At 45.6% G+C, this 12,419-nt stretch overlaps 1 protein-coding gene across 13 annotated transcripts in view; it reads right to left on the reverse strand.

Annotated features, from left to right (window-relative positions):
• Positions 1 to 11,671, reverse strand: part of PARD3 (par-3 family cell polarity regulator) — a 665,533-nt gene extending 653,862 nt beyond the window's left edge. For 6 of the 13 annotated variants that reach the window (XM_027073798.2, XM_027073805.2, XM_027073792.2 and 3 more), the window contains exon 1: positions 11,421 to 11,670. In XM_027073798.2, the coding sequence (XP_026929599.1) occupies positions 11,421 to 11,540 (120 nt within the window). In that variant the 5' untranslated portion in view covers positions 11,541 to 11,670. Of the gene's footprint in view, positions 1 to 11,420 lie in introns of all 13 variants that reach the window. The other 7 variants (XM_027073800.2, XM_027073806.2, XM_027073797.2 and 4 more) reach the window with 2 other exon arrangements.
• Positions 11,672 to 12,419: the final 748 nt, after the last annotated feature.

Genomic DNA, 12,419 nt, shown 5'->3' on the forward strand with positions numbered 1-12,419 from the left:
CATCTCTTTTTTGTCCTGCATGAAACAAAAACTCAGAATTTCAAGGGCCCTCATGTGAAACAATGTTTATAAACAAATACTGGAAGGGATCAAAGCCAAAATATGAACGTTGCACAATGAGATAAAGTTTTATTATTTTAATCACTACCTAGCAACTTCCCTAAACACATATGGAGAGACGGAGGAAGCATTATTTTAATAAGATGTTTAAGGTCCTCAAACAGAGAAAAATAACTTTCAATATTGTGATGGGGAAAACAGAAATGAGAGGAGGTGGTCCTCTTGAATACAAAGAGCATTGTTGGTAACCTGGCAAGTCTGACACAATAATACTGCCATGCCCACAACCTGAGCAAGTCTTCAAGGCACCACTCCCTATTTAGTATGATAAATAGGTCAGCTCTTGGGTGAAGTCTTCAGGTGATTGGACTGGGTGCCTTTAGATGAACTAAAGCATTAAAAGTTGCATCAATCTGTCAATCCTTATAACTACCTACCTAAGCAGAAGACATTCTGTGTTCATTTATTGCTGATCTAGTTCCTTAAAATCACCTTCTTAAGATCCAGAGAAGAGTAAAGAAGTAGTAATGGGTGCATGAATTACAGAGAACTGTGTACTAAAGGATTAGAGAGGTCACAAAAAAGTCTACTTTACCACTTTATTTTATAACTCAGATCATCTCTTTGAGCTCCAAGGTATTGTCAGATCTACTGCTAGTTAATAAATGCTAGAGTTCTTCAAAACGTGTCTGCATTTATAAGTATAAATATTACTTATAGTTTTATTCTTTCCAGGGTTCAAAAGATATTTTTAAATGGAAAATGTATAACCAATGTCTTTTAAAAATGAGCACAAATTTTACATAATTTCCTTGGATTCAGCAGTATGGCAGCCACAATTTGAGAAAGTAACAAGGTCTAATAGTAAAAATGAGAAAGTAAAAAGCCAACCAGGCTAAGAAAGTTGGACAAACACATTTCTCCTTGATCTGTAAGAGAATCAGCTTTAACACTAGATGATCAGAACATTTGTTTTTCTCGATTTCCAACTGATTCACTAATAGATACTAATACTGGAATTGCTATCGTACTTTTACAAGAAAAAAAGTGGCCCTTTAACAAATTATCCTGGAAAATGACACCTGGCACCACAAATCAAATAAAAATCAATCACTTTGTGAATCAGCCATTATAATTGTGCCTAGTCTATGTTTAAAACCTGAAGAAAAAGAATAAGATCTAATATTGGCTAAGAGTCTGTTACATGAGAAGTAGTATTTACATTAAGTCACTTAATGTTCATTACTGCCACCAAAAGATAGCATTCCCAAACTACAGATGGGAAAACTGAGGCTCACAGACCTTGTGGGACTTGCCAAAGTTCAAAACTACTGGAAGCCAAAACCGAAAACTGGAAAAGCTATTCCACAATGGACATCTTGGAAAAATCTAAATCAGTGTCACTGGGATTTCATTTCTTAAATCGCAGAAGAATGTTTCCATGATTTTTTAGGGAGAACAGTTTCACCACAAATTCAAGTTCCCACATTCAGCGCGGTTCTAATGAGGATGGGAAGAAACAATTTAGAAGAGCTGATTCAAGTGAGCCTTAATCACTGGCAACCATTCCCAGCAAAAATGAAAGAACAGTTCAGCTAATACCTACTCCATTTTACCCCTACAAGGTTTTTGGTTTTTGGTTTTTTTTGTGTTTTTTTTTTTTACATTCTCTCCTTGAACCCTAACAACCTCATGAAGTAGGTGGCACTAGAAGCCAAAGATCCTGAGCTCACACAGGTTACCCTTCTTACTCTTAGATACACAAATGATGTACTTGCTCTTCTGAATCCTGGTCCAGAATGTGTCACTCTCATGTGCCTGCCTCCTAGGACAAAAAGAAACATCCATAACCAAACTTTCTACCTTCGGTCAATTGCGTTTTTATAAACATTTGTGTTTTAAAAAGATAAAATTGACCGCATCACAGAAAGTTCGGGGTTTTATTAGCTCTCCAAGTTTCCTTGAAAAAAATACATTCCTGAGAGTAGGTGCCTTCAAAATTTTAAATATACTCATTTCATGGTTCTCACTTACAAATGCTGAAATACCACCATCTGCCAGATGTAGTTGTTTAAACAGCTATCAATCCCAGAGATGCACTTTCACTAATAGATCCTCTTGATTTGTCTGAAAGGTTTTTTCCAGATCTCTAACAAAGCAGTAAAAGTACCAAATCCTGCATTCAACTTTAATGGATTCAGTGATTAGTCATATCCTGTGTGGTGGTACATCAGGAACCAATATCCTGTACATTTTACCTCCCTCTTCTGCAGGTGCTACTGGCTGTAATAAGAGAAATTTCAGTTAGAGTATAACCCTGCTGGGCAGAAACCCAGCTAACTATTATTCACATATGACTTTGCACACTAGGTTTCAGAATTATAAATTATGCATCTTAAATGCCTTTGTGATAGAAGAAAGTTTGTTCCCTGAAAAATAGTTTATTTTTTAATTCTAGATGTAATGTTCAACTTAGAAAATTAGAACACAGGCATAAAAAAATTTTCAAATATTTTCTTAAAAGAAACAGAAAAAACCCAGTCTCTTGTCAACCACTTACACAAAAATGGCATCATTTTCATCTTTTTAATCTGTTAATACAACATATTTTCAGTATTTAGTAATTTTAGGTTTTTGAGATATGCAGCAAATTATTTTCTGAAGTGTCAGAGAAGGAAACACTGATTTTATTGTAGGATATCTTAAACAGGCCTTTTCAAAAATATAAACCCTATAGTATAGATTAGTTTTCTAATCTAAAGGGATGTGACACAAATAACAAGAAAAACCATACACCAGAAAAAAAATAAATAAATCTGAGTTCCAAAATATTAAGTCATACAGAATCTGAATTTTGAAAAACATCAAAAGTGGGAAAAATAATATTGACCTGGCTGTCATGTCTAAAACCACTTACATTTATATTGCCATAAAAATAACTTCATGAACACAAACATGTATGCATATGAATACACATATCCTACATTTAGTATTAGGTAATATTATATAGTTATACTTCGCAAAAGGAATAGTGTTATTAAGTCACTTCTGAGCATGTAACTTATCCTAAAAGACACTTATCTTGAGATGGTAAGGAATTCTGAAGGACACTCCAGGCAAAATATATCGTAACTTCCAACAGCATGTGTTTGACCTAGAGTCAAGCCCCATTGTTTCAAAGTTACAGAAGCAAAGTATTTTCACAGAAAGGGTGGGTGGAGTAAGAGATTCTGCACCCTGTCTGCTCCTCTGAAGAGCCACTGCACATCACTCATATCCCACAGTTCCACGAGCACCGTATCGAACAATACAGACTCGATACGACGGTCTCTAGCTCAGGGGACTGGCAGCGGGAGCCCAGCCAGAATATCTCAATACGGGAAGATGAAGACGGGAAAACAGAGCCTCACAAAGCTTGTGAGATTCGCCAAAGCTCAAAATGTCTGAGCACCAAAACCAAAAACTGGTAAGGCTTTTCACTATGGACACCTTTGGAACCTCATGAGCAGCCTTCACTCAACAAAGGCAGCTGGTGAGCTAGGCAGGAAGGAATCTCTGGCTGAGGGAGAACAGGTGAACAGTCAGGGGCCCCTTTAAGGAGGGAGAGAGGGTAACAGAAAGAGCCCAGGGGACCTGGAGGCTCAGCAGTCAAGAACTTACCAGACAGCAACAGGACAGAGTGGGCAGGCCCAAGAACACAGGCCTCACACACCATAAGGGAAACTCCTCAAAATAGACAGTGTTCACTTGAGGTTTCTGAGCACCTCCGACACAGAAATCCATGTTTTACAAGGACTCACAGAACTATAAAACACCTAAAAACTGAGCTGTGTTCATAGTGACTTATGTAGTCTATATTTTAACATCTTTACTGAGATGGAATCACAAACCATAAAATTCACCCATTTAAACTGTACAACTTAAAGGTTTTTAGTATATTCACAGAATCATATGATCATCACCAGTATCTAAATTTAGAATCTTCATTACCCCCAAAACAGACCCATTAGCAGTCACTCTCCATTACCCCCAACCCCCAGCCCTAGACAACCACTACTCCACTGTCTCTACATATAGCCGTGCCTACCCGGGTCATTTTGTATATACAGAATCATACAACATGTGGGCTCTTGTGACCGGCTTCCTTTCACACAGCATAACGTTTTCAAGGTTCATCCATGTTGCAGCATGTGTCAGTATTTCATTCTTTTTTATGGGTGAATAATATTCTAATGTATAGATAAACCGTATTTTGTCCAGTTGATGGACACTGGGATTATTTCCGTTTGGCGGCTATTATGAATAATGCAATGAACACTCACATACATGACTTTTGTGTGGACATGTGATTTTATTTCTACCGCACACATATTTTATAGTCTAGTTTTAAGAGAAAAAATTAAATAATTGACATTTCAAGTCATTTGGCTATGGAGCTTCAAACTTTGTTTCTAAGCTCCAATATCAGTTGACAGAGGAGAAAATAATAAGCAATAGTAATATTTAATGGCATAAATCACCTAAAGATGGCAAGCCAGACATAAGACACAGAGCTATGAAAAAAAAAAGTGATTTATACATACTTCTTCCAAACAAAATTTTAAATGACTAGAAGACAAATATATATATACACATATATATGTACATATATACCAGCTTTATAGTATGTTCACAGAACTCTGCATTTCTTTTCATAAAGCTTTTTCCATTTTCCATGTAAAACAGAAAGACACCAAAAACAGGTAAAATCATATAAATTTACTGATTCCCCTACCTCTACTGCCACTGACCTTGGTCCAAGCTAGGAGTGTTGTATGAGTGGCCAAGTAGGAGGAAAGCACAGTGTGCAGACCTAACCAACCATTTTACCATGAGGAAAAGAACTGTGGAAATCACCTACCTGGACCAGTTTTACACATTTCTTCCCATCTTTGAAAAAATACAGAGGTCTCCAAACACCTCCTGGGTAATCAACATCACTAAGCTGCATCCAACTCTACAGGGAGGTAAAAACCTCCCAGGGCAAATGGAGGACCCGCCTACAGGTTAGTGGTACAAGTGAGACTTGAAATATAACCTCTGTGACCAACGCATCCGGGTTCACCATGAGCCAAGAAGCACTTCACATCAGCCAGACTCTCTCTGTGAATCTCAGATCCTAAGCATTTCTATTTACTGCTGGCACCTACCCAAGGATCCAACTGACAGAATTAGAGGCGCCAGACCCAACATAGGTATGTTTCAGGGCCAGATTCCCACACTGCTCTGGCCACCTGCCTTGAACCAGGCCCAACGCAAACCCTATGACTATCCCTCTGCTTGATCTGAAAACAGACTGGCCTCCTTCAAAAGAGCTGACACAAAAGAATAACTTCCAGGTACTCCAAATCACACTAAATCTTAGCTTCAATTATAATGTTTGTACCAATATGCCAAACACACCAAACCCTAGAGTGCTGGTCATAGTCTTCCAAGAAAAAGTATATTTTTTTGTGTAAGAATGTGTGATGTGTTTATTCTCCACTTTTTATTTACTCCAACTTTAAGATTACTATGCAGAAGATGTTGCTTATTCAAGTAAGACTGAGGCAAGGCCACAGCCCCCAAGCATTCCACCCGGGGTTGGGGGGGAGGGGGCGGCAGAGCTCAGTTCTGTTCCATAGATAAGCACACTAAGTAGAAGTATGAGGTGGAGAACCTCAAACAGCTTGGGAGGCAGGGCCAGCCTCCCAAAGATGGGTCATCTGAGCTGAAGCTCAATAAATGAACAGACGCGGAGGGAGCAAGCATCCCAGACAGAAGAAACAGAAAACACCAGAGCAAAGGCAGGAAAGTGCAAGCAAGCCCAAATGGGTGGAGTATGGGATGGGGAAGTCTGGTGAGGGAGAGTCTGGAGGCAGGAGTCCTGAAAGGGGCAGGCTGGAGGCAGGAGGGGTCCCGCAAGGGACAGGCTGTGCTGAGGTGGCAGGACCTGGCCTCTAGGGAAAGCAGGTGCAGAGGCCCTTACACAGAAGAGTAAAATGAGATTTGCATTTTAGAAAGATCAGCCTTTCAGATACACTGCATTTCTTTTTCACCTTTGAGAAGGTAGAAAATTTTAATAAAACAGTAACATTTACTTCATTTCACTATGTTTATGCTTGCTTCTATTGTCATTCACACTCTGCAACAATATAACTGTTTTCCTAAAAGTTTCAATAAGCTTGTAAATGTGTCAACAGTTATATATGTATTTGCAGGAAAATCTCACAGCAACTGTTAAGATTTTTCATCAAAACCATGAGTTGTATGGTTTCAGTAGTCAACAGTTCCCCGCCCCACCCCTGCCAAATAGAGAAGAGCACATTTTCAAAAGTGTCTGTAAACTCATGTTTGTTTTTTTAATAACAAAATGATTCTAATTACTAGGTTTCCCTGCCTCAGTGACAGAAGCAGTGGCCCCAAAGGCCAGAGGCCACAGAATAAAGCCAATCACACACACACACACACACACACACACACACACACACACACACACACACACTGCTCTTCTGACTGCAGTACTGTTTAGGCAAATATTAACACTTTTACCTAATCTTTAATTGAATTACCACTGCCTTCTTAAGAGGCAAAAAACCAAACAGGAATAATAGGATACTTGGGAAAGCTTCCCAGGAAGTAAAGCTGGTGAGTGAAACAGTAGTGATTCAGATCCAGCCCTGAAGAGTTTCATATTCATCATCTGTCCAGCACTCACATCAACGCTGCAAGGGAGTAGCCCACTTTAGTCATGAGCAAAATAAAGTTCTGTAGGGTTCATTTGCTCAAGGTTAAATGGTAATAAAAAATAGTCATAACAATAATAAATAAACCTATGTCTCTAAACCCAAACCAAAGCTCCTACCACCCCCAAGAGAGGAGGACTATGGGGGAAGCAGTGAGTTAAGGGGTTCCTGCAATTCCCCTCCCTCACTTTACCCTTCTTCCTCTGTTACTCAGCACTCAGCTAGCAGCATTTAGACTGAAGGCAGATCCCATCCAAAGAGCTATTCCAGACATCCTCCCAGAGGACCACTAGTCCCTATTACTACCCTGCCCAAATAACCTAGTCCTTCCTGTACCATCAAACTGGGTAACATCCCACTGGTCAAGCCCTGGCATTCAGAGTTTTCCTCCTGATCCTGACCCACCATCTTGCATGAATGCTCCACAGGAGCCAAACTAGCCCTGAAAGCCTGAATCACCTGGGATCACAGTTTCCCTTCATACCATCCCCTCCTTTCCACCTCTCAGAAACCCAGCAGATGCTCTCCAGATTCTCATGCCTGGACCCCACGGCAGACCTTGAGAACCAAAACATCTTAGCCAGGCAGGTGCTTTTTGAGATTACTCTAGTACCCAACTAGGAAGCACTTGCCCTACAGTAAGGCTAGCTGTCCCACTCACTAAGCCCAATACCAACCCTAGTGACCAAATGGGACCCCCCCCAACCCAATGCCATAATAACCACTCATGTCTCTAAAATCTGGAATCAATTACTGTCTCTAACACCCTGTTGTTAATTAATGCTACCACCTACTATTATTGTTTTATGTACCCATCTTGTCTCCTAGGTTATGTTCTTCTTGAGTGCAAGGATTTTGTCTTATAGTTCTCCATAGAACATAACATTTTGTACACAGCAGCCCTTCAAATACTAACATTTTTTTTAATTTTTTTAATGTTTATTTATATTTGAGAGAGAGAGGAAGAGACAGAGCATGAGCAGGGGAGGGGCAGAGAGAGAGGGAGACACAGAATCTGAAGCAGGCTCCAGGCTCTGAGCTGTCAGCACAGAGCCCGACAGGGGGCTTGAACTCACAAACCATGAGATCATTACCTGAGCTGAAGTCGGATGCTTAACCGCCACCCAGGTGCCCCTAAAATACTAACATTTTTTAAGCAAGCATGAAGACTTTCTCCTAACCAGATTTAGGATGTACAGCAGGAAAAATGGGAAGCCTCGGGGCCAACCTTGATTCACTCAAAATTAAGGAGTGGCCAGCAAAGAAAACTCCAGAAACCAAGGGCACCACACTAACAAGTCACTGCAGTTGGTGCTCTGTAACCTGTGTCCATCAGGATTCAGGGATGAGTCAGGCTGCAGGCACGAGAAGAACGAACAGACACATACACAGCAGCCAGTCCTCCGATTCCAAGCACTCAAGAAGAGTGCCTGCAAGAGAATTCTCAGTGTCTAGCAGAACACCCTCCTTAGATAGGGTCAGGATGAGGATGGGAAGACGGAGATGGAAAAGCCAAAGCATCTTCACTCGTCAGCGATCATAAGCAGAAAAACATTTTTTCACTAGAGGAAAAAAAATGCTATGACTAAGTGTAAGCCTTCAAATATCTGCTTATTGAGGACATTTCTGGTATTAAGTCACACCACTCCACTGCCCAGAAAAATTGATTTGTTTAACCTGAAAACAGCTCAAATATAATGCCAAATATAATAGCCCCACCACACTACAAAACGCTTATAGCAGAGAAAGCTTGGGTGACTTGGGACCTTTATTCTCCCTTTTCCATTCTTTGGCGGGGGGGGGGGGGGGGGGGCAGACTTAGTTGATTTTTATTCAAAGCCACAGGATCTTTCCACATTTTCCCCACCAGACAGGGGTCTGTCATGCCACATGTCACCTAGCAACTCAAAACACCTCTCCACAACTACCCAGCTACCCAATTCTTCATACAAAATTTATCTTATCCTATTAAACAATAAGGGATAAAGAAGAGATAAGAGGATAAAATTTACAGCAAGTCTTAATATGTTTGCTTCATAATCACCTTAAATAAAATGGGAGAAATGAGAAGAAAGACTGAAGTTTAATCTTAACCATTACCTAGCAATTTCAGAAGAAAAAACACAAATGAACCTAGAAGACACTCAGACTCTTGGAACATCTGAGAGTCAACAGTCTTGTGACTCAATGATGAAACTTTGTGTACTACAAAGCCCATCTTAAAATTCACCCACTGAACTGTGGATTGCACTGAAAGAGACTTTAAATAATTTTAGAATGCCCTGACTCATCTCTGACTCCTCCCTCTCATTCATATCCAACTCCAATGCTACCACCACCCTCTGAGAATCATCCTCCCTTCCTTCTCCACCTGGTGATCTCACACTTACCCTCTAAAAACTTAGCTCACATGTCCCTTCTCTTAAGGATGCCTTCCCAGACTCTCATAAGGGAACTGCATTCCCTTTTCCATGGTCCCAGGTCACTATGGAACAACTACCACTAATATTTAAAAACACTAGTCCAAATATATTACCAAGGCTCCTCAGTTACATCTACCCAACATCCCAGATGCTCCTCTCCTCACCGCCCAATCATGTGCCCAGACACACCACTGGTCTCCTTCACTGGAAGGACCATGGAGCCTCTTGTCCTAGACTCTCACATTCCAATTTCCACAAAGCAGCCAATGGGCCCCCTACATGTCCAGCACCCAGAACAATACCTTGGACACAGTAAATGTTTAAGAATTTCTGTGGGAAGGAATGAATGATTCAATCAACCAAATAACTACATTTGTATCTCCCAAACAGCCTTTTTTAACCAAAGTCCATTGTGCGCATAACGAAACAGAACTCATTTTAAGCATGTAAAACAAGTAAAATGAAAGGAAACGTCCCTCACCTCTCCCTATTCAGTAACTCAGGCACACCACAGATTATGTATTATTGTATTTCTCTTTCCGTTCACAACTTATTTTGGTTTCCGAAGTACATATACAATCTGTTTACTGATTTAGAACATTTATATCATAAACTGCCATTCATAAACAGTCTTTTTAAATGCTAAATGTAGATGTGGAGAGCATGTTTCTTTCCCCTTGTCAGCAATGTAAGATAAACGGATGCCAATTTCCACTAATTTTATTTGATTTTCAATAACAGTTCAACCAAGTGTAAGGAACGTTTTAGAGCAGTTAAATAAAGTCAACACCTTCCACCATTGTGTCAGGTTCCTAAATGGCCCCAAGATTATCTTGAAAAGGCCAAATTCATGCTATTCTTTCCAATATATACTAAAAATCAAACAATAGCGTAAAAAAAGTTTTCTCCCCTTAAGTTCAGAGAGAACCGAAGGATGCTGCCCCCAGCACCCTGTATACACCCAGAATGGCAAAGCCACCGTGTACTGCCTCAACGCCCACAGAAGCTAGGGCTACTCCACTACCGGGAACAAATGAGAAAATGCTTAAGTGACCTTGCTGTCTCCACAAAACGTTACTCTACAGCAAAGGAGATATCCTCAGGTGCTTGACAGAAACTTCGGAGGTGTAGGCTGTTGTCAAACACAGACAGCCGATAAAACAATTTAACAAAATGCCTTTTCACTTCTGACACATTGTAGAGGAACGCAGTTGAGTGGAGACAATGTTATCACTCCACGAAGAAAAAGGGAAATCTACTCCACTCCTAAATCAGACCCTGGCTCCGCAGCCCCGGCACCATATGGAACTAGTTCCAGATACGTAAACGCTGAAGTCCTCGCAGGAAAACTTTTAATGCAGTGACTGACTGCAGGGTTGTGCGTTTTCAAGGAGCGCTGCACGCCAGCCTCTCCTGCACCGGGATTCCGTGCCCCGCTAACGTCCGCGAGCCGGCGGAAGCGGGGGTACCCCTGGGGGCAGCCTTCCCGACCGCGAGCCGGCGACTGTCCCCCAGCAGCCGGCCGTGCCCGCGGGCGGCTCCGAGGACAGGGCTGGCGCTCCGGCTCGCTCCCCCGCCCGGGCGAAGGGAGAGTTGGAGCACAAATGCGGCCGCTCTCCGCCGTGTGTGGAATATTTAAACTCTGCTCCAACCTAAAAAGTTCCCTTTCCCCAGCCTCCGCCGCGGGGCCTGGGAGCGGGGAGAGGCCTGAGGCTGGATTTCAACCGCCCGCAGCCGCGGCCGGGAGAGAGGCGTCCGGCCAGGCTTCGCCCGCGCCCCCCGGAGGGCTGGGCTCAGGCTCCGCTCCCAGGGCAGGCTCCGGAGGGGAGCCGGTGGCCGGAGCCCCGAGGGAGAGGAGGGAGGCGCTCGGCCCGGGAGGGGCCGTGGGGTCCGGCGCGCTCACCCGGGGCTGCGCCCGCCCCGCCGGCCCGGCCCGCGCCCACAACTTTGCCGCCCGCGGCCCCGGGGCGGGGGGCGCCCGCGAGGCCGGGCCCGGCCCGGCCGCCGCACTTTCCCTTTCCCCGCCTCCCATCCGTCTCCCTCCTCCCCTTTCCAGGAAGCGCCATATTGATCCCGGCGCCTTCCCCCTCCTCCTCTTCCTCCTCCCTCTCCTCCTCCCTCCCCCTTTCTCCCGCCCCCACCCCCCGCGCCCCTCGCGCCCCCAGCCCCTCACCTTGGCGATGGCCTTCCGGTAGCGGGTCACCGCTTGCTGGATGAGGCTGAAAACTTTCATGTGGCCGTCGCCGCACGGCACGACCACCCGGGTCCTCCCGAAGCACACGGTCACTTTCATGCCGCCGCCGCCGCCGTCGCGGGCCGGCCCGCGCCCCTCGCTGACCGCGGCCGGAGCGGCCCCGGGCCGGGGCGGCTGGACGCTGGGCGCGGCGGGGCCGCTGCACGGGCGCGCGGGAGGCTAGGGGCGCGGGCAAGCGGCGGCGCCGGGGGGCCGCTCGGCTCGCATGCCCGGCCCGGCCGCCCTCGCCTGGCCCGGGGCTCGCCTCACCTCTCCCCGCTGCAGCGCCCGCAGCCTCCGGCCACCTGTTCGGCGTCTCGGCGCGCTCGGCGGCGGCAGCCCGGGGCTGTGTGGCGCTCGCGCTCACTCGGGGCCGCTGGGGGAGGGGACGGCGGCGAGGGGAGGGGAGGAGGAGGAGCAGGGCCGGGCACACAACACCGCGCACATGCGGCAGGGGGAGGCGCGGCCCGGTCCCCGCGCGGGGCGGAGCGCACGGCCGCAGCCCCACGCCCCCGCCGCCTCCGTCCTCGGGGCGCGGGCGGCCGCGGGACCCCGACCGCACTGCCCGCCCCTGCAGGCGGCCCTGCGCCTGGTCCGGCCCTGTCCCCGCGCCGCCGCGGAGGTGGGAGCCCGGAGCGCCCCTCCCCCCGCCCAGCCGACCCCCCGCGCCTGGGCACGACGTCCCCCACCCGCGCCCCTCAAGCGCCCCAGCGCGCTGCGGGGCTGCGCTCGCCTCGCTGAGCCCCTCCTCGAGGGCGCCCGCTCCACACCGCCCCCCCCGCCCGAGGTCTCTCCGGAACCCACCCCCTTTCTTTGTCACTTTTAATCCCCTTCCTCCGGCTAAGGGATTCAGGAGAAATCGTTTCTAGAGAAAACACTTTACTCTTGGCGCCGCGGACTCAACGCGCGGAGACGCTTAGGGAGGGGCCGTCCCCACGT

This window comes from Acinonyx jubatus, chromosome B4, assembly GCF_027475565.1.
Source record: "Acinonyx jubatus isolate Ajub_Pintada_27869175 chromosome B4, VMU_Ajub_asm_v1.0, whole genome shotgun sequence".
Taxonomy (NCBI): Eukaryota; Metazoa; Chordata; class Mammalia; order Carnivora; family Felidae; genus Acinonyx; species Acinonyx jubatus.